Source organism: Sus scrofa, chromosome 1 (genome assembly GCF_054392235.1).
Source record: "Sus scrofa isolate SSC_HxYL_T2T_F1_AM1 chromosome 1, Sscrofa_HxYL_maternal_Yorkshire_Landrace_v2.0, whole genome shotgun sequence".
In the NCBI taxonomy this organism is placed as follows: Eukaryota; Metazoa; Chordata; class Mammalia; order Artiodactyla; family Suidae; genus Sus; species Sus scrofa.
This window is the reverse complement of record NC_139383.1, coordinates 127382734-127405471: the sequence shown is the minus strand read 5'-3', so window position 1 is coordinate 127405471 and position 22738 is coordinate 127382734. Positions and strand designations below refer to the sequence as shown.

At 34.2% G+C, this 22738-nt stretch overlaps 2 protein-coding genes across 12 annotated transcripts in view; one reads left to right on the top strand and one right to left on the bottom strand.

Moving 5' to 3' along the window:
- LOC110261071 (uncharacterized) overlaps positions 1–22738 on the top strand; it is an 856894-nt gene that overhangs the window by 611083 nt on the left and 223073 nt on the right. The gene's annotated exons all lie outside the window — the stretch shown is intronic.
- Positions 1–22738, bottom strand: part of WDR72 (WD repeat domain 72) — a 215829-nt gene that overhangs the window by 79653 nt on the left and 113438 nt on the right. For all 11 annotated transcript variants that reach the window (XM_013992975.3, XM_084969784.1, XM_021095093.2 and 8 more), the window contains 3 exons: positions 11549–12366; positions 8779–8870; positions 4880–4959 (listed from right to left, as the gene is read on the bottom strand). In XM_013992975.3, coding sequence (XP_013848429.3) covers positions 4880–4959; positions 8779–8870; positions 11549–12366 — 990 coding nt within the window. The remainder of the gene's footprint in view (positions 1–4879; positions 4960–8778; positions 8871–11548; positions 12367–22738) is intronic.

The window sequence follows — 22738 nt, the reverse complement described above, 5'->3', positions numbered from 1 at the left end:
GTTTTACATAGCTTAAAATACTGCAAAGCCTGCCTTTCAATTATTGTACATACTTAGTCAAGGACCTGTGGTTGAGGAGAGGAGGAGGGGGATACTTGCCAAAGGACATCTAATTCATTATCTTCATTTTTAAAATGAAGAACCTGGGATGTGACATCCCAAGTTCCACACAGATGTGGTAGACAGGCTTTCTAACCCCTGATTCTATATCCTTGGTGGTATATGTCCTCTGAAGATTCTCTACCCTATACCCTTCCATCTCAGTAAAAGGCCAGTTTTACAGTACCTTAGCCTCTTGCTGGTAAGAGATGAAGAAAAGTCCAGGAGTTAAAGTTTAAGGAAAGCCAAGTCCTGAATCAGTGAGAGAAAGGAAGGCCACTGCTGATCTAGGCGAACTTTGGATACCTTTCCATTACTCTCCGCTGGCTTACAGTTAAACCTTCCATGTAGTCATGTCCCAGTGCCTGCTCCTTTCCATTCAGAAGCCTGTCCTGTGTCAAGATGACTCACATTCCATAATTGCCACCATCCCCTCTGCCTTATCCTGTCTACATAGGATACCTAAAGCTCTGGCTTTGGGACAGCACCGAGACTGATGATCTAGAGATGCTGATTCCAAAAACAGAATAGGCATTCGTATAAGTATTTATTTAGGCTCTTTTATGTGTCATGGTAGCATGTAAGACTTTTAGGCTCCAGGAACACCCAAAGAGCTTATCCTGAAGGCAGATGCTCAAAGAATGGGCAGAAGGAACTGGGTGCCTGAGTTTCAAATATAGGGAGCTTCCTGAAAGTATCAGAGTAGCTTCCTGATCATTGACCATCCCCCTATTCTTGTCCAATTATATGCTTGGTTAGGTTGTGAAAAAAAGCTAATGAATGATGTGACTGTACTATTACATACCAAGTCTACTAATACTGTAGTACTGCCTTTCGTAATACAGATATATATAATGCTTCCTCATGCATATCATGTGATGAGATACTCAACCCTGTGATAGCTATTTTATACCATGAATACAAAATATAATTCTATACATCACGATACTAATGAATCATGCCTATTAAATCTACCATATGCTGATATATATATATTTACTATTAGCTATGATATCTACTAACATATACTATTCTAGAACACAGTAAGTGAAGCATGCTTGTCATTTAGACATTATGATGGGACAAACTGTTTTAATTATTCACAGTTTTCATCACTGAATTTATTTCATTTTAATCTTTTTGCACATTTAATTTGACAGCACTGCTTCCAAGATGTGAATGATGTGGCAGAAAGAGCTTGAGTCTGAAATGAAAAGGCCCAAGTTTCTGATCCAGCTATGACAGTCACAAAAGCAACTTTTGATAAATTACATACTACTCTGAGACTTAGTGTCCTTACTTATAAAACAAAAGTCTGTGATACTGAGAGCCTTCAAACACAGAAAGCTGTACGGTACTTGCTTCTATCCATACCTATAAAAATCAGGAAGATATAGGAGGATATCCTCAGACCTATAACACATCCAGACTATGGTCTATCACTCAAATGGGCAACTTGCCCTAAACTCCCATGGGATTATGGCTGCCCTCTCACACTGGGATGATTATAATCTCTGAGGAGCATCCAAAATTTTGATTTAGAATGTCCTCTATCCACAAGATTTTTACTCTACAGCAAATCAGATCAACATTCTTATACAGGGATTTATGCAACTTCAATTAACATTTCTAATTATTAAATTTATATGCCATGACTATTTTAACTTAAATTTTGGAAATTTTGACATATTTATCATGACAAATGCATACTGCAATAATAATTAATATGAGTATCATTAAAATATAAGATAATACAGAAATAGCAGAATAAAACATATTAACCATAATGAGAAGGATACTAAGAGTCACAAAACTTAAAAGTGAATACAGAATGGGACATATTCAAAATAAAAACTTTGTGCTCAGTGTGAAATAAATACTCAGAGAAATGGTACAACGTATATAAGCATATAATAGTGTTATCATATTATCTGGTATACAGAGGGCACTAAAACCATGCTAATGTAATTTAAATAGATTCTGTATACTTTAAGAATATACAGCTATAATGGGAAAAATAAAAATCTTTATATATATATATATAAAGTATATACAGTATGGAAAGTAAAATTTAATGACCATTTCTAACTGTCAATATGTAAGTCTCTCTAGCATGTAAATACAGTAAATTTTGCAGATAGATAATACGCATTGAATTTTTTCCAACAAAATGTAAAATATAGAGATAATTTTATATAACTGTGATTTTAACAGTGTTTTAGAATTGAAAGTACTGTGGCTATCAAGCTCTCTTCCTAATGCACGTACAGTTTTCCTGAAAAGACAGATATGCAAAGTATCACACTCTTGTGAAGGAATGTGCAGAAATATATAATCAGGTTTAAAAATCCATCGGCTGGGACAGCCAGCCACATCTGGGCCATATATTAGAATTATAACTGCACCATAGCAAGCTAAAATTTTTAAGAGTTTTTCTAGAACACCTTGAAATAGCAAAGTCCTATAAAATAGCACAGAGCATTATGGAGACTCATAAGAGCCTCCATGGCCTGTTTGGGTTTCAAGGTCCAGATTTTCTGGTATAAGAGCATTTTTCCAACACCCAGGCTCACACTAGCCTTTCGTGTATTGCATCATACCCTAGAAGAGCAACAGTACTCTCTGGAGGCCTAGACCTCATGATTGCATCCACTGGTGTTAGATTATAAAATCCGGGGAATTCGCTGGTGGCTCAGTGGACTAAGGATCCAGCATTGCCACTGCTGTGGCATAGATTTGACCCCCAGAACTTTTGAATGCTATGGATATGGCCAATAAATAAATAAGTAAAACCCAAGAAACTTTGGTGCTGCTTCAGAAACATGTGAGTTATCAACTACAAAGTTTGCTTTTGCTTGTCCAGCATTTATTTCTATGCCAGGTGTATTTCATGTGTAAGAAATGAAAGAGACGCTCTCCAGACAAACTCATTCATCTGCAAAATTAACTCATCCTTACCCATTCCCTTAAAGGTATTCCCCCTTCAACTTCTGAAGTAGGATTTTGTTCTTTTTATAAAATCATTCCATTACCATGTAGTATTCCCAAAATATGTTACAAAGTAGATTCAAGTTAATATGATTCAACTAACTGCTTAAATGAACAGCTTTAAAAGGAATTTGATGACTTGGATACTTACAAGAGCCTCTGTTTTTCCTGAAACACAAAGGAATTCTCATTCCCACTTTATACATAAGGAAAATAATTTAACAATTTAAACCCATCTTTCAGAGTTTTTCATGAGGTTAGTGGCAGAAATGAGGGCAGAACTTTGAAACTTAAACTTCATACGGAGTGAGTAATAAATGCTCTTGTAATATCTGTCCTGCTGCCAGCATTTTACAGAAGGACATAGAATCATAGAATCTTGGGGTCCATTAGTCCAAACATGCCCAAACTACATTGCAATTTATTTGAAGGTCAAATGAACAACTACAAAAGTTCTTTAGTCAGAGCAAGTCAGGATAAATATTCTATTGCATTCTTTTCCTTAAGAATTTTTTTTTTTCCCATTGCGAAATTCTTTGGCTACTGGGAAAAAGATTCCACTTTTAATAGAGACTCTTTTAGTGTGATTGATAATATGCTGGTAAAGTCAACATATACCAATGTTTGTCTGACTCTCACAGAGGCTTTCTGCATAGCCTTTCTGCATAGTCATTCATTAAATATTTATTGACTGGCTACTGTCACTGCTGCTTTTCTGGGCATTGGTGAAAGAGTTGAGTGAGACAAAGTCCCTGCTCTCAGCAAGCTTCTGTTACAGTGAGAAGACAGAAGATAAATAAGCAAAAATGCAAATGGTATAACTTCCATTAAAAGAAAACACAACAAAGAAACAAAACTGGGTAATATAATGGTGACTGGAGCATGGGGGAGCAAGAGTATGGTGAGGGATCAGGGGAGTCAACAGGTGACTTCTCAGAGGAGTCAACTTTTGAATGCATATCCAAATGATAAATAGAAAAATGAGAATTCCAATCTGAGAGTATGGTAAGGTCCTGAGGTAGAAATGAACTTTGTGTGTTCTGGAAATAATGGGCAGATCAATGTCGATAGTGGGAAACATGGAAAATGATGAGGAAAGAGGTTAGGCTAGGAGCAAATCATGTAGGCCATGGCTTTAATAACCATTCCAACTCTGTTTATTTGGTTTTGTGTGTCAACCTCCCCACAATTCGTTCTGAGAAGAAAAAAGTTCTAATAAATACTCATCTAATCAATGCATATATATTTATTATACAATATACAAAGCTATCTACCCAAAACAAAACAAAACAAACACAAAAAACCTTGAAAGAAGAAAGACTTAAATTGGACATTGAGGAAACCAGCTTTATAAATCATCTCACAGATGAAAAGGATTGAAAAATTATTTCTATTAATGAGAATTTGGTAGTATATTTGGTAAGTATATACCTACCAAATTCTCAGACCTAGTGATATTTATATCACGGCACATTTTGAAATCAAATAATAGACATTTCTGCCACCAACCGAAACTTCAGTGAGCAACGAGTTCCCTAGAACAACATAAATATCCCTTCCTTTGCCCCCTCTATGCATACTACCTAACGTGGTACATCTTTGTATGTGTTATTTTCTACTTTTCCCTCATTACTAGTCTCTGCATTAGTCCTATTAGATGAAATACTCTGGAAGAAAATGTGTGAGGGCAAGAGTATCTATTTACTTGTACACTTGGGTAAAGGGGAATGTGAATACACCCCAGCAGCAAGAAAACTTTTCAAGAACTTCAAAAACATGAACTATATCATACCTGGACAGACTGATCTCTCCAACAGGAAATTAGCTTCAAAAGTGAAATGTCAGCTTCAGGTAGATGGGATTCACTCTTACCTAAAAATACATAGGACACATTTGTATCTTGAGAGTATTAAACATGGATAAGGCCCAATGATCTTCAACCCTGGCTGCACATTAGAATCACCCAGAGAGCTTTTTTTCCACAATCATTGATGCCCAGGTTCAATCTTCAGCTGATTCTGATTTAATAGGTCCCAGGGTGATGGTAGGGCAAGCATTAATACTTTTTAAAAGTACCTCAGATGGTGTTCATATATAGCTGGAGTCAAGAAACATTAATTAATTTATATATATATTTTTTTTTTCTAACAATTATATGAAGACATATTCACATCAAATCAAATTTATCTTTACATCTTAAATCCATCTCTGTACCTTTTTGCCAACAAAATGCAATGACTGACATGCCCTCAAAAAACAGATCACTGAATTTTACAACTCCTTCCTCATACAAATAATTCCTGAAATTCTACCTTGCCATAATCAGTATCTATCACACAGAAAATCCTATAAAAGAGGCCTGTGATTTGTCCTTACCCAGCTATACTACTATGATCAATAGGTATAGCACTTATGCTTTAATTTGACTCATTTTCTTATGTATTGTTTCTCTTAAGTTTGCCCTCTTGAATGTCCTTTCTATCTTTATGCCCTAATGTTCAGCGTGAAATTTTAAGAGTGAGCTATGGCTTGGTTTATTTCAATTGATCCACAATTTCCACAGTTCCCTACACAAAAAAGCACTTAATAAGTGCCTTTTTATTAATTGAAAATGTACATATTATCAGCCAAATGAGAAAGATGGATGAATTAAGGCTTTCTGATGTCTAAAGTATATTAGCTAGGCCAGATCCAGGAGTGAGATAAGGAAGAGTGATGAGGGCTTGTGTGCTGGAGGGAAAATTACTATCGCTCTCTATTTAAATTAGCATATTAACATATGTTTGGAATGCCACATCAACTGTTTAAGTTAGTATTAGTCCAATATGTTTTTCATTGAATTACCATTTTATATATTAATAGATATGTTTGTGTGTGCATGTGTGTGTATATCCACATATCTCACATTAGTGGTCAAGGGAAATAAAATAGAAGGTATTGATATAATGTAAACTGAGAACATGAAAGAAATGTGTAAGAAACTTCTAACTCATTATTAGTGTTCTTTTTTTCCTAGTGGAACATATGATGTGAATTTGAAATGACCAAGAACAGTGCATAAAACATGTGAGTACGATAGAGAGCTATGAGTTTATAGTATTTCCCCCTTCTTCTTAAGCACAGCGGGTAATAGAAGATTTTCTTTTGATCTCTTTCCTTCCTCCCTCTCTCATTTTTTTGACCTTGTGACTCCACCATCAAAGCTAAGTATTGGTCTCAACTGTAACTACTTACTGGCATCATGGGGTAGTTCACAGCACACTTTAATGTGATGTTAAAATTTTAATATGAGATGGAAATGAGAGCCAACTTTTCTTGGCAATGTCAGTGAGTTAAAGAATTAATTACAACTTCATAGGGAAAGATAAAAAGAAAACATCCCAGGCTCACCCATATTACTTAGCCATCATTTCAGATGATGGAAGTGAGTATTGGTTCCTGTCACCTCTTCACAATGAGCACTTCATACCTCAGGCTTGGACTTTATAGAATTAATGGCATGAAGTGAATCCCTCCTTTTCCTTCACCTCCCATTTTCCAGTTATTAAAACATAAAGTCATGTTTCCTCAGTAACTAATTGCATTTTAACTGCTATAAATGCCACCTCTCAACATCAGGGAGATTGATCCTTAATAACACTAGTTGCTCAGGCTGCTTTGGTTGGGACATTCATGGGAAAAGTTGGGATCTCTTTGGCTCCAGCTAACAAATCTCTAGGTATCTGCAGAAACCATTTATATTTTATTTTAATTCTAATCTCTTTCCCAGTGTTATAAAAAAATTAAAATTAGAGAAAATAACCCTAGTAAGGGGTACTAGTTAAGGAGAAGGCGGGCAGTCCAGACTGGGACATATATGCACATCAAGTCTGGAATCTTATTCCCATTTTACAAATGTAGTAAATACGGTTTTTAAAGGAGTAAAAGATACACCCAAAGTTTCATAAGTAGAAAGTGGCATACTGGATCCTGAACCTCAGTGGTTTATCTCCAAAAACTATTATTCTATTTTTTATTCATCCATTAATCCAAAAGCATTTGCTTAATTCCTTGCAGGCATTGTTCTAAGAACTGGGGACACAGCAATGAATAAAGCTGCCATAAAAAAAAATAATAATCTGGAGTTCCCATCGTGGCTCAGCAGTAACGAACCCAGCTAGTATCCATGAGGACGTGGGTTTGATCCCTGGCCTTGTTCAGTGGGTTAAGGATCTGGTATTGCCATGAGCTGTGGTGTAGGTCACAGATGTGGCTTAGATCCCACGTTGCTATGGCTGTGGCAGTAGGCTGGGAGCTGCAGCTCCAATTTGACCCTTAGCCTGGGAACTTCCATATGCCATGAGTGCAGCCCTGAAAAGACAAATGGTGATGATGATGATAATAATAATAATCTCCCTAGAGTTTATTTTGAGTAGCAAGAGGTAGATGGCAAATGAAAACATGATATACAGCATGCTAGATAATGAAAAGGATTATGATAAAACAGTAAACAGGGAAAGGCATAGGATAAACAGGGGAGAAGGGAGGATGCCTTCATGATAAGATGGCATTTGAGGAGGAATTGAAGGATGGGGAATGGGAGATGGAGGCGGGGAGCAGCAGGCTGAAGTAATGGAAGCTGGAGAAAGGGCATTCCAGGCAGAGGGAACAGTTAGTACAAAAATGCTGAACCCTGCCTCTTGTGTTTGAGTAAAAGTAAAAAAGGCTGGTGTAGCTGGAATAGTGAAGCAGGGGTTCAGTACAAAGAAATGAGGTCAGATAGGGGTTTGTGTGCAATGACATAGTAGAGCAGCCAGGTTACGCAGGGCCTTAGGAGCTCTCCTAAGCACTGTAGCTTTTATTCAGAGTGCAACAGAAGCTACTGACAGGTTTTAAGCAGTAGCGTGAGGTTCCAGCTGTTTCAAATAGATCACCTTGGATGTCCAGTTGAGAATAAAGTATAAGAACCAAAAATAGGAGCAGAGAGATGGTTAGGAGGCTTCTGTATCCAGGCAAGTGGGGATGAATGCTCAAACCAGGGGGTTGTCATGTAGGTAGAGAGCAGTGGTCAGACTCTGGAAAATATTCTGAAGGTAGAAACCACATGATTATTAAAAGATGGAATGTGGGGTACCAGAAAGGGGGAAAGCCAAAACGACATTAAAGTTCTTGACCTGAGTAACTGGAAAGATAGAATTGCTATTTATTGAGATGTAGAAAATTTAGAGAAGATTTTAGGAAATAATTAGCCACTTGGTATCAAAAGAAAATCTAAACACCAAGACTATTAACCAGAAGAATTCAAAGACCATTATATAACCTTCTGATATAACCATAAAACTCCTTAATATAATCATCACTTATTTGGTAATAAAAATACTGATGTAGTAAAACTTCCCCATAAATCACATAGGACCTTAATTTAATATTAAGATGTTCCCTTTGCTGAAAAGTTTCAGACTTCTAGGTATTTTGAAGATCATTTGATGAAATCCATCACATTACGTGTCTTTAAAGATACTTGTTTTAAAAACAAAGTTTCATATATATTTCAAATATGACAGAATATAAAACTGTAACCATGTAAAATGCAGAGTAAATCAAACAATAAATATGTATACTGATCCTTCTTAACTGTAGAATGTTATCCAGGTATAGCACTTTTATTTCACGGAAGAAAAAATTATTAGACTAGATCTGTAACTCCTTTACCATTTCGTAAATAACCATAGAAGCTTGAAATATTCAAAATATCATTCCCAGGATTTTTCATCTTGTTATGCACAGACTCCATTTTGAAAGATCTGTTAAAAAGATTTAAAGTATATTATTAAAGATGTAGAAAATATTTTGAGAAATAAATTTAAGACATAAGTGCATGACCACTTAAACTAATTTTGGAATTGAAGACATTATGTTTATCAGTGTTCAACATAAATTCCTTTGATGAATCTTGTTTCCTTAATTAGGCTTACCTGAAACCCTAACCACAATTAAATTGTGACTCTTAGTTTACCAGAGTGATCCTGTGGCCCACTCTTACTGGAGGGGCTTTGCTTACTTTATACTTTAGGTCAGGTGATTTGTAGATAATGTAATAAATTTCTGAATCCTAATATGTTCATATCTCCCAAAGGATTATCCCCAGGTACCATCAGGACTTGATGAGGCAGGCTTTATCCTCGTTTAGTGATTCAATCAAAGGAGATTTCAGAAATTGCCCAAAGATATTCTCATAAGTAGACAGCTCTTTTCTTAAAATTCATTTACGTTTCATGTACTCACAGTTAAGGATACAAAAATTTCTCCACCTTCACAACCACGGTGAAATGTTAGCAGAAGTGCCAAATTTTCCTTTTTCTGGAAGGATTTAGTATGACTAATCCCATACACATTATTTTGATTTCCTGAAGTGTGATACATAATCTCTGACAGCAGATCAGATCTGAAGTGATTTATTTAGAGAGGCAGTCTCTAATTCTGACACCACCACTTTAATAAAGAATTTTGTAAAGAATTCACTTATGTGTGGCAATGATTTTAAGGCCATTTAGTGGAAGCCATGCTGAAAGACCTTAATCTCCCTATAGGGCACCAGGTACATCCTCCACATCCTATATTCTGTACCAGGAACAAACTCAGAATGAAAACCTCTGGTAACAATAACTAAGACACTCATCTGCTCTGTGGGGTCATGATTAGGCTAACAAATATAATTGGTTTTTAAGAATTTGAAGAAATCTTGATGATTACCTATTCTAGTCATTTCATCTTGTAAATGAGGAAAACAAGACCCAGAAGGGCTAAGTGACTAGCCCAAAGCAACATGACTAGTTAAACAACAAAACCAGGATTTATTCTTAGGTTTTCAGGCTCCATTGACTACAATTTTTATCATACTTTAAGGATTATTTAATTTTCTTAGTTACAGAATGAAAAATGAAAGAAGTCTATCTGGAATTAAAATACCTATATTATATATACTATAAATCATAAATGTGAAGTTATATGTTATATAAATAAATATATATATGTATATATATACACACACACAAATATATTTAAAGTGAACAGAAGAAAAGAACATAGAGGAAAATTAATTATAAGAATCATGGAAATTCACCAGTCTCTGTTTTCTCATTATTAGGGTCACCAAATAGAAAATGGAAAACCCTATAGCATATAAGTATTGTAATGGAAGGAAACTTAACACTTAATCTACATGATCCATGCAGACTTGCTACCAGACTGCAGGTTCACTGAAGGCAGAAACTCTATATTACCTGGTACAGATATTTGTTAAACTGAGCTCTTCTCAAAGAACAGAAATGTCAAGGACCGTTTGCCACCATGTAGTGAGCAGTTCAAACACTGTATCTTCTATAAAGGTTTTCTGATAGTTTCATCTCACACTAATTATTCTCTTTACTCTGACCATCTGTAATACATCTATAACCTATATTACATATGTTTCTCCTTGTTCCTTCAGTGTTTTCTACTTATTTCATATGTATTATCTTTATCATTTGACTGAGTTTCTACCCAAATGAAAAATTTATTTGTATTTCCTCCATAAGCTAGTGCTAAAGACATATTTAGTAAGCACTTGGTGAGCTGAATTTAACCTTCTAGCACCATACTATAAAAAATTGTTGAATTTTACAGTGGGAGAAGATAAACACACAGAATCAAGGTGAGCAAACAGCCTCTGGAATTAGACTAATGAATGCTCAGCCTTGAATCAGCTTGGAAAGCACTGAATTAATCTTGGGGTTGATACTTTGTTGCCATAAGCCTCAATATTCTCATCCACACAATGAGCAAAATAATCATACCTATAGCTGAGCTTTGCTGTGAATATGAAATTAAATCAGGTATGTAAAGTCCTTACATGGTGACTAGTATATGTTAAACATTCAAAAAACAATAGCTATTATTACTAAATGTACTTTCTATAAATGAATTAGTGATAACCTCTTCTATTTTAATAAGCCAAAGTGTAAATTAAGTGGTGGGATTTGAGGTATGAAATTTTTCAAGATTTTCCTTTCCTGATGATATATGAAATATATAATCATAGGCCTTTACTTAAATAAAAGCCTCTTGTTCATATTTAATTCACAACAAGTATAATGGATTTCAAGGTGTGTGTAAATCTATTTATCTACCTATTCACTGAAACATTCAGCATCTAGCACTGTGATTTTCCTGGCACATATTATAAGAGTGTCAGATATTGGTTGGATGAATAAATTTTAAAACATATAGATTTATTGCCCAAATTATTCTCCAATATCAAATAATTAAAAGGAAGACTATCTTAAATGTGTTTTGAGCTAAAGGAGAAGTTGCATATACAGTCTTCATAGGAAGGAAGGAAGGAAGGAAGGGGAGGGAGGGAGGAAGGCTAAAGAACTAAATATAACAAATGATAATTTTTTAATGTAAATAAAAATAGTCAAAATCTCTAGTTATATCTTACCTGTCAATTCCACAAGCAAGTTCTAAAGGCATATTAACTAACTTATTAACTAAAAATAGCTTGCTCAATAAGTAAACTATAGTGTTTGACTCTTGCAAAGGATCAGAAATATTTTCCAGTCCTCTTGGCATCCCAGCCTGATTTGGAAGAGTGGAAGTATATTTATTTGACAAGTCCAAAACTTTTCTGGAAAATAAATTCGCTTTTGAATAATCTTTGTTCATTTCAGCATTGCATAAATCCCAACCTGGCAGCATCAGTGAAAAGTGATCTTCATTTGAAGCAAGTCCTAAAGAAACGGGACCCTGAAGCTTTAAAATATTGAGATGCTTAATGCAGAGATTATCTAATTCTTTATCCACTCCCCACGGTAAAAGACAAGATAGGAGCAATTTAGCTGTGTCTATTGTGAGGTTGGCATCAAATTTGCTTGATTGCATAGGGTGCATCTTTTTGGAGCTCTTTATTTTCTTCTGCCTTTTAATGCCATCATTTTCTTCTGATAATTTGATGGTATTATCTCCTTGGGCTGGGCTTTCAGTAACAGGCTTGGCTTCTGCCTCCACTGAGAGAGGACCACAGGCAGTTTTATTTCTTTTCAGCGTCAGTGTTTTCTTCTCTACTGTGCTTTTGGCCCTTCGCAGGATCTCACTGCCATAGAAGGAATTGGAAGTGTCAACATCACAGATTGGAGTAGGCAGCAAAAGTTCAACAAGGTTTTCCAGATCAAATAGAAGGATATGAAAGCCAATGTTACTCCATTTTGTCTTCACAGGCATCACATTAAAAGGTCCTGAGAAAAACTTGGCATCAGCAACCTAAAGCAGATTTAAAAATGCCATAAAAGGAAAGTATTAATTAGCAGTATAAATAAAGGCAAGCCATTTCAATTTTTTGCCTTGGCTATAAAAATTGCCCTCTAAATTAAACTTTCTATATTCTAATATTATTTTTCCTTTCTCAAAGTTTCATTTTTCCTCCAAGAAAATAAGAATTAGGCCTATAGAGTAAGATGGCATCAGTTTAACCTGTTTTCAGATGCACTTTTGTGTGTGTGTGTGTGTGTGTGTGTGTGTGTGTGTGTGTCTTTTTAAGGCTGCACTCACGGCATATGGAGGTTCCCAGGCTAGGGGTTGAATTGGAGCTACAGCTCTGGCCTAGCCACAGCCACAGCCACAGCAACGTGGGATCAGAGCCTTAGCCATGTTTGTGACCTACACCACAGCTCACAGCAGCACTGGATCCTTAACCCACTGAGCAAGGCCAGGGATCAAACCAGCAACCTCATGGTTCCTAGTTGGATTTGTTTCTGCTGTGCCACGATAACTCCCAGATGCACTTTCATATTTCCCTACTGATAGAGCCATGAAAACATACAACAGGGGAAAAGTAGGTATGAAAATTAAGAAGCTCAGTTAGAACAACTGCAAGAATTTAGGAAGTTTTTTTTTGTCTTTTTGCCATTTCTTGGGCCGCTCCCGCAGCTCATGGAGGTTCCCAGGCTAGGGGTTGAATCGGAGCTATAGCCACCGGCCTACACCAGAGCCACAGCAATGCAGGATCCAAGCCGCATCTGTGACCTACACCACAGCTCAGGGCAACGCCAGATCTTTAACCCACTGAGCAAGGCCAGGAACCGAACCCGCAACCTCATGGTTCCTGGTCGGATTCGTTAACCACTGAGCCACAATGGGAACTCCTTTAGGAAGTTTTTTTAACAAAAGTGGTCTCTCCAAATTTGCTTAAAGTTCTAAATAATTGGAAGTAACTTAAATGTTAACCAATATTAAATTGCTTTTTTTTCTTTCTTTCTTTCTTTTTTTTTTTAAGGCTTGCCTTGTGGACTTGCGTTTGTTCTTTCTCTAAGATGATTTTGCCCTAGATCTTGCCATGGTGGGCTCCTACACTTCAGTTATATTCCTATTCACTTAGGAGGCTTTCTTGAGCACCCTGTACCCTCATGCCAACCCATTACTCTCTATCCTCTTCCTTGCTTTTTTTCTTCATAGTACTAGTTATTACTATATGTGAAATATTTATTTGTTTATTATATATTTTCCCCAATATCATTCAAATGCCACCTTTACAGGAATTCTGTGCATTGCTTTATTCCTGATGCCTATGAAATATTGCTACTAAGGGGCCCAATAAATATTTGTTGAATGAACAATTAGGTATATGTACAATGGAATATCATTCAGATATTTTAAAATGATGGTGTTCCTTATTTATTTATTATTTATTGGTAAAATATGTTCCATTAGGCAGAAGAAAATATCCTTTTTGCAAAACTAAGTGTGTAAACATATAGATATTTTAAAAGATTCATATACACATATATATTTCAGAAATATAAATACATGTATTTATTAATATGATACATAATAAATTACATATTATATATGACCACTATATATAATGATATAAATATACATGTGTATAAAGTCACAAGAGGCATTTACCAAAATGTTTACAATTAAATAAAAAATCAAAGTGGGGACAGTTAAAAAACACTTTTTTTCCACCAATAAGATAATCATTGTATAATTATTAATAAATAATTTTCACAAATCAAAAATTTAAAGTATTAATACAATTGAAAAATGGACAAACAGCATCAATAGCAATTCACAGATAATGACATTCTAATTAAAATACAAAAAATGTTTATCACTAGTGGGAATCAAAAAGTAAAATTAAGATAAAATACCATTACTAATGATTAATTTAGTAAAGAAGATTTCTTACATTATTTTATTTTGTAATGTTTAATACATACAGAGTAATATGTAAACCATATATTTGGTCTTTTTAGGATTATCAATGCCACTTATCAAGAAACATAGACAAAACTATATAGCATCATTGTTTATAACTGCCCCAAACAAGACACAACCTACATGTCCATCAACAGTGAAATGGATAGAGACACTGTGATGTATTCATGCAATGGAAAAATACACAAAGAAAATGAAAAAACAATAGACATTCAACAATATATATAAAAATGTATGAATTTACCTATATAATGTTGACCAAAGATGCTGGACACAAAAGAATTAACTGTTAAATTGAAAAAAACAAAAAGAAACCAACAGGGTTTGAAGAAGTATTCATAGAATAAATCTATAAGGATAGCAGCCATATTTGGAGGGCAGGGAGGACATAATTTCCAGGGTGCTGAATATTTTATTACTTTAGATAGTGATTATTCAGGGGTGCACTTTGTGACAATTCACTGAGCTTTTACATTTTTGTCCTGTGTTCTGTTTATTTTTTCTGTATATGTTATACATTTCATTGTAAGTAAATAATGTAACTTAAATGTTAAAAAAAAATCAACAATGCATCCCCAACTGGGTAAAAGAAAATAGAACCTGCTCTCATTCTATACCCCTGCCTATTGTCATAGGTAACAGATATCTTGAATTTCATGTCCATGATTTCTTTGCTTTCATTTAATGTCCAAATCTTAAATATCTATTCTTAATTGACCTATTTAATTCTGCATGTTCTTAATTTTCATAAAAATATTATAATTTTTGTTGATTTGTTTTATTTGTGCTGAATGTTGCATGTGTGAGATTCATATTTGTTGATGATTAGAGCTGTAGCTTTTTAATTTTTACTGCTGTAAAGTATTACACTACATGGTAACTGCAGTTTATCCATTTATTTTAAGTGGATATTGAAATTATTTTCAAGGTTTATTATTACAAAAAGAAAAAGCTACAGGGAATATTTCTCTGGTAAAAATTTCTGGTGTACATTTGCAAAAGTTTCTAGAGCAATATTGATAATTCATAGGATACACACATCTTGAACTCTGAGATTATCCCCAATTCTTTTCCCAAATGACTATCAATTTATAAATCTCAGTATAAAGAGTTTCTATGCTCTACAAACTTATAAACACAGATGTCATTTTTGACAATATCAGAGATATAAGTTCATATCCCTTGTAATTTTAATTTTCATTTTTTGAATTATTACCATTAATTGATTCTCATTGCAATATTTCATTAGCTTTTCACATTTGTTCTACAAAATGCCTACTTATGGCTTCTATAAAGTTCGTATTTGTCCTGTTCTGATTGACTTTTAGGGTTATCTATTCATTCTGGAAGTAATCTTTTGTTGGTTATGTGATCCAAATACCTTCTATTTGTAAACTATTTTTTTCACTATTTTTAATAGCATTTTCTGATGGACACTGAATTCTTATCTTAGTGCTATCAAATTTACAAAAATATACTTTGGGAGTCCATAGGAACATTTTCCTTGTCCATAGGAAATAAAAATATTTACTTTTTTCCCCCCAAATTCAAAGTTCCACAAATAAACTTTTTCATTCTTTAATACTTCTTTTTTTCATGTTTGTGTTTGGTTTGCAATCAGGAATAATTTTCATGCTTTTTATTTTGACAGCCAGTTGTTCAAACATCGTTTGTGAATTTGTCCTTTCTCATTGATCTCTATTCTCTAGGACATTAATCAATTTATCTATGACTGCGCAATGCTCCATTGTATTGCTTTACAAAAAGACTTTAAGATCTGGTTAGGTAGTTTCTCTTACCCTGTTCTTCCTATGGTCTTTTACTCTTTTATATATATTAGAGGATGTTTATCAAATTCCAGATTATACCTCCCACTTATTTAGACAGTGCTTAGTATCTGTTGATTGTTTTATAATTGTTCCACAGGGTGTTTAAATTATTTGCTTATAATTTTTAAACTTTCTATGACACCTGTAACTATGGGTCCTTTTACATTTCTGATATTATTTTTGTTGAATTTGTGTCTTTTTAGAAGTTTGTCAATTTTTATTTTCTTTACAAAGAATCAACTTTGACTTTGTTGATCCTCTCAGTGGGATGATGTTTTTCTTAGGTGATAGTTTAGCTGAGTATACCATTTTAACTTATTTTCTCACAGCATTTTAAGGTATTATTCCTCAGTCTTCTGGTTTCTTTTGGTGTGAATGAGATGTCAGTTGATAGTCTCCATCTGACCTTTGTCTCTGCTGCTTTTTTGATCTTGTTGTCTTTAATAGTCTGTGTAGAATCACAGGATCACTGTGATTCTTCTAAGTATAGATGGTTTCTTCCTATCCTACCTTCTATATGAGTTTTCCTACCTTTTGTTAATTTTGTGAAGTTCTCAGACATATCTTTTTGAACATTTTTTCATTATTTCCTATTATCTCCTTATGCAACTCTGATTAGCTATTTGTCCCTATAACCTTTTCGTTTTTCATCTCTTTGTCTCTCTGTGCCACATGTTGGGTAGTCATTTCAAATTCTCCTCTAGTTTGCCAGTTTCCTTCTCATCTTTCACCTCTACTGTGCCATTTAACTTCCCCAGTAAGTTTCTAATTTTGATCTCTACATTTATTATTTCTAGAAATTTTATGTGACAATTGGTTATTTTTATAGTCAGTTATTTCTTACATTTTAAACCCTTTTTTATATTTTTAAAACATACTTATTTTGCATGTTGTATCTATATTCCAGTTTTTGAAATCTCTGTGCCTGGCTCTTTTTAAAATTTTGCTGATGCTTTGTATGTTTTGTAAGTGTGGTGTGTGTGTGTGTGTGTGTGTGTGTGTGTGTATAAACTGTCAGTGAGAATCCCTTGAAAAATGGGTCAAGGATGCATTCTTCAAGAGAGGATTTGCGTCTTCGACTACCAGGTACTTAAGCATACTCCAAGCAGATCCCTATTTAAATAAAATTTTCAGCTTAAGAGTTCTTTATTCCTTGCAAATAATGTGAATCCTAACCCTCAACCTATGTGAAATTTAAATTATGGTTATCAACTCTCAGGCAAAACTGCTTTCACCCATCCATTTTGGGCTAAAATCAACAAAGAAATATCTTTATTATCTCCTTTGTGGAATATATCCCTTACCTTGGTTTACTTTTTCACTGCATTTGCAGCTCTTAGAGAATAATGGACTTATGCAATGGTCTCCAACTCAACTTCCTATCAATGTCCCAGACCTGGACATTCCCTCTAATTATCTGGGTAGTTAAAACCAAAGCTGAGAGTACCCAGAGATTAGCAAATGCTCTTTCAGCTTTCTCTCTACATGTATGGATTTGTGCTCTTATTGTGCTTTTTACCTCTAAGAGTTTCTTTAAATTCCATTTTAACTAAGATATGTATTATTTTTAAGGATTAATGTTAAAACAATTAATCCATTATATTTAGCTAATTAATCAGTACTGATGATCAGACTATTAGTCCACAAGTACATAGAAACTGGGTTTGTAAAGAGCACTAAAAATTAAAATAGTCAGTTTTGATAACAGTGAGAAAATGGGCACTCTCATATACTGCATGATGGGTATAAGCTGGTATCTCTTTCATGGAAGGCAATTAGCAAAATGTATCAATAACTTAAACTAGTATAAGCCCTTGTATGCAGAAATTCTTTTAAAGATAATCTGTCCTAAAAGTAAACCTACAAAGATGCACAAAACTATATGAAAAAGAATGTTCACTGTAGAATTTTCTGTATAAGTAAGCTGAAAATAACTTAAATATCCCAAAAGAGAGATTGGCTAAAACATTATAGTATATGCACACATTAAAATATCAAGTAGATATTAAAAAGAATTATTCGTAAAATATCTAATATCATAGAAAGAAATTCACGTATATTGTTGACAGAAAATATCTAGATTTGAAAAGTTACAATTTGATATTTTATAAAATTGTGGAGATTTCTTATGTCTCCTTTTGATTATGTCCACTTTAAAATCCAACAAAATTAAAATCATTTAAAAATATTATATTTTACTATACCAAACAAATCTTTTTTAAAAAAGTAATACAAAGGGCCAAAGAAAATGTCAACAATAGATATGGCTATCTAGATGTCTCTAAGTGTACCTCCAAAAAAAATTACATTAATCAGATAAACTTAAAAGTATAAGGAAAACAATTATAGCATAAATGACCAAAGGCTAATATTTTAGATATAGAAAGAACTCACAAAAATGAATTAGCCAAATACTCAAGAGAAAAAAATGAGAAAAGGAGATTAAAAATATCACAGAGGGGAATAGTTTTTAAACCATTTGTCCAAATACAAAGGAAAAAAGTGTAAAATCATATATACTGTACTGATTTTGATCTCCAAATTTCACAAATTTGTAACAAACAAAAAAGTAGGGTATCCCAGACTGTTGGATGCTGATTTTAAGCACAATTCTAATAAAAACCTAGATATCCTTAACCTTTTAAAAAATACTGCGGTAATATGTATCAAGGATCTTAAAAATATTATTATCATCTTCTCTAATTGAGATGCTAACTCATGTCCTTGGAGGGCACCATTCCCAGTTCCAACCTTTGGGTTTACCCTGCTTTTCATTCATTCAACAATCATTCAAGAGGTCCTTGCAGAGTGCCTGCTAAGTAGAACATGGAGTGAGGAACTAGCCACCAAGTGCAGAACAAGCTCCAGGATCTGCATGGATACAGCTCACACTCTACACTCAGAGGGGTACTGCCAAGCAATAAACATAATTTGGATGAAGGCAGTGTAAGGAAAAATGTAGAATACTCTGAAGGTCTGAGGAAATACCCTACCTTCAGCCTGGAGGATACAAGAAGGAGTTTATGTAGACGTGACACCAGACTGAGATCTGAAAGATTAGGGAGACATGAGCTAAAGAAAAGTGGGAGGCCAAGTATTCCAGGCAAAGAGAAGAGCATGAACAGCCCCTTTGAGTGATGGCTGGATGAGGAGTGAGAATGTATGCAGAGAGCATGCACTATGGAACTTTTAGTATGGCTACAAAGTAGAATGTGGGAATGTAAAATGAGCCAGACAGGACAGGAGCCAGATTACACTGAAGCCTTAAAAACTCCGTTGAGTTTCAGATTTATTCTAAGAGCAGTCATGACCCTTGAAGTCACTATTCACAAACTGTATCCATAGTTTCTTCTGAATTAGGGTTAATAAAACAGGCTGAAGACAGGGTTCTGCCCTCCTGTGCACTTCTGCCTCCCCAAAGCTATAATCTTCTCTGGCCACAACATCTACACCTCCTCAATTACTGGCCCAGTTAAAATCATAGCAATAATTCTAGTGATATACACATTCCCTGGTCTGGCCTAATCTTATTTTGTGATCCACACCACCACAATTGGCGCACTGTACTGCCATAAACAAAAAAATCCTAAATTTCTGTCCCTAAATATCATAACCTTAAGCTTCAGGAGCAAAAGGATGCCTCACTGTATTTTCTTTTTTTCTTCTTCTTCACGATATTTTCAAATCATAAATGTTATTCCAAATTTATTTGAAACCATCAAAACTGGTTTCCATTTGGAAACAAATCCATTGGATAAGTATAAACCATTGATTAAATATTATAATTCTAGCCTGCCATCATTGTTTGAACATTTTAAAATCTTTTAAGAAATAGTGAGTATATTTTTAAAATCATGCCACCAAAGTACTTTAAAAACAGTATTTACAATTTTTTGAATATAAATAACATAGAATGACAATAAATACCTATGATAGTAACTCCTGAGTTTTAACATATTATAAATTGGGTATATATAGTATTTAGTAATGTGTAGCAAAGGTTATAGTAATTCTTAGCCTTATTTTTATTTATATGTTACTTATATACAATATATTCCTCAGACAAGAATTATATTAACAGTAACCTGCTAAATCATGACTGAATGATGTTGTATAAAAATACACATGTTGTGTAAAATATACATGTTATATTACTTTCAGAATGATAAAGTGTATGTAAACCATCATTCTAACAGGAGTGTTTACAAAATTCACCAATCTGGTTACAATGTAAAAATAGTCCAGAACAAGTAATCAAATAGAAAAGTATTTCATTCAGTCTATGTTAACTGCAAAAGTGTGAGGGCTAAATATAAATTTTAAGTTATTAATTCACATATTATTTATAGTATGCTGATTGCCTAGCAGACAGTTCCCCAAAATGTGCTGTCTAGGCTTTGCATACATCTGAAGGTGCTGGCATTTTCCCTAACATTACATTAGGTTTAATCTTACTCTCTGAAGTTCAGGATGAGACAAGAGAGGAGATGTGTTTTATAGTTAGGACAGCAAGACGGAGGTACTAAAGGACAATGGTCCATCCCAACCTATGAACTTTGTGAGGCTGGGGAGTAAAAGGGTACTGATATATCTACATGTGAATGCTCTGAACAGCAGGTGGGGAGTAGAAAGAGGCACACAGAGCTGAGCCCTTTGTCTGAAGCCCACAGATTTGGGGAAGAGCTACTGAGTCAGAAAGTCTGCAAGTAGAATCCCAGATGGCCAGCAGGCAGAAATTATTCTTCTACTGGCAAGAACCAGAATAAATGACAAGTAAAAATAAAGTAAACAATACAAAATTCAAACTCTCAACAACCCAGTATACATATAAAAAAGAAAACCAAAAAGACCTAAAAGTTTGCAGGAAAAAAATCTAATAAGTGTGAGGGTATAAGCCTAACATCTTTTTTTTTTTTTTTTTTTTTTTAAAACGTCTATTTATTTATTTCTCTTTTTCTTCATCCTACTGTGGTCAGCTTCTGCTTTTTCCTTTTCTCTCTGATTCAAAAAGACAAAATGGTTAAACCAGGATGTTTTTACCCCCTGCCTTTGAAGGTGGAAATGCACTGTCTAACAACATGTTCTGATAAAACTTCTTTCTGAAAATATACTGGATCCCCTGCTGAGTTTGTTATAAAAGAATCTGACCTGCCCAAACCACCACAACTACAAAATACATTTGGTAAAACAGATGCTTAAAACTATCCTCATCTTCTCACTGTTGTGACGTTGTGCAATAATATCTAATACAAATATTTAAATATTAGGTGAGAAAAACACATAGATAGCTGCCAAATATTTTAGATATTTAATTATCTTAATGCAAGAAGAATTTAGAAATGATCTATTCTGACCCCTTTCCCTAAACATGGAAAAACAAGGGACAGAGAAGTAAAGTGACTTGCTCAAAGTTACCCATTTGCTAAATAGCCACGTCAGGATTCTCAAGTCTGTTTTTGCTATCTATTCTTTGGATGACATGATCAACTTAAATTTTTTAAAGAATGGAATAATGTTTCTTAATTATCATTTTGAAGATATACAAAGGGTCCTCATTAGCTAAGCATTCCTTTTATTAAACACCATATTCACTGAGTTGTATAAGGAGAAAAAAGTCATCATCGTAGGAACATATTTACTAATGAGCTGATCATTATGAAATTAGTACCCAAACACTCCTCTGTTCTAACATAAAAGCCCACCCCATCCATTAGTCGGGCTGTGACTGATTATCAAATAATGCGATCCAATTGCAAACTAAATAGCCGGTACTGTTAAAAATACAGGATTACACTAAATCCAGACAGGGATGTCAGAACTGTCTGAGTCAGACCCAATGTCACTGACTAATAAGGATCCAGCAGAGAAGACTGGTTAGCAAATGAAAAGAGAGGATTAATTCAGATGCTTCAAATGACAAATTTTGTAATATAAAGCATGTAAGAGAGGTCTGTGGAATGCACGATTACCCTTTAAATAGTTTTCTAAAATAACTATTTTTCTTTTTTTTTTCATCTTTTTTTTTTTATTTTTTATTTTTTTATTTTCCCACTGTACAGCAAGGGGGTCAGGTTATCCTTACATGTATACATTACAATTACAGTTTTTCCCCCACCCTTTCAATGTGAAATTCAAACATGAGGTAAAAGGTAACATATTGTATACCATACAGTTTAATAAAAAATAAACAAAGCACATGATTTATTCTAAAATCATTTTAAGAATTAGTGTATAGTTCTAATCATAACTTAAATTTGGTTAAATATAAATCACATTTTAATAATTTTATTTTTAAGTTAAAAAAAATTTTTAACCTTTATTAACAGCTAACTCAGCAGATTAATCCATGCTCTCCTGACTACTACAATCTACCTTCTACATTCTAATCACAGGAACAATGATATTTGCTGGTCAGCAATTTCACCTTTTTTTCCCCCTCAGTCTTCTTTTCCAGGCTTATAACTTTAACTACATAATTTAGTAGGTTATGCAAAAATGAGGAACTCTGCATGTAAAATACAGTCCCTAAGAAAAAAAGTTTAGTAAAATGTATGGGGGAGGTTCAGAATGAGCCTCCCCAAAAT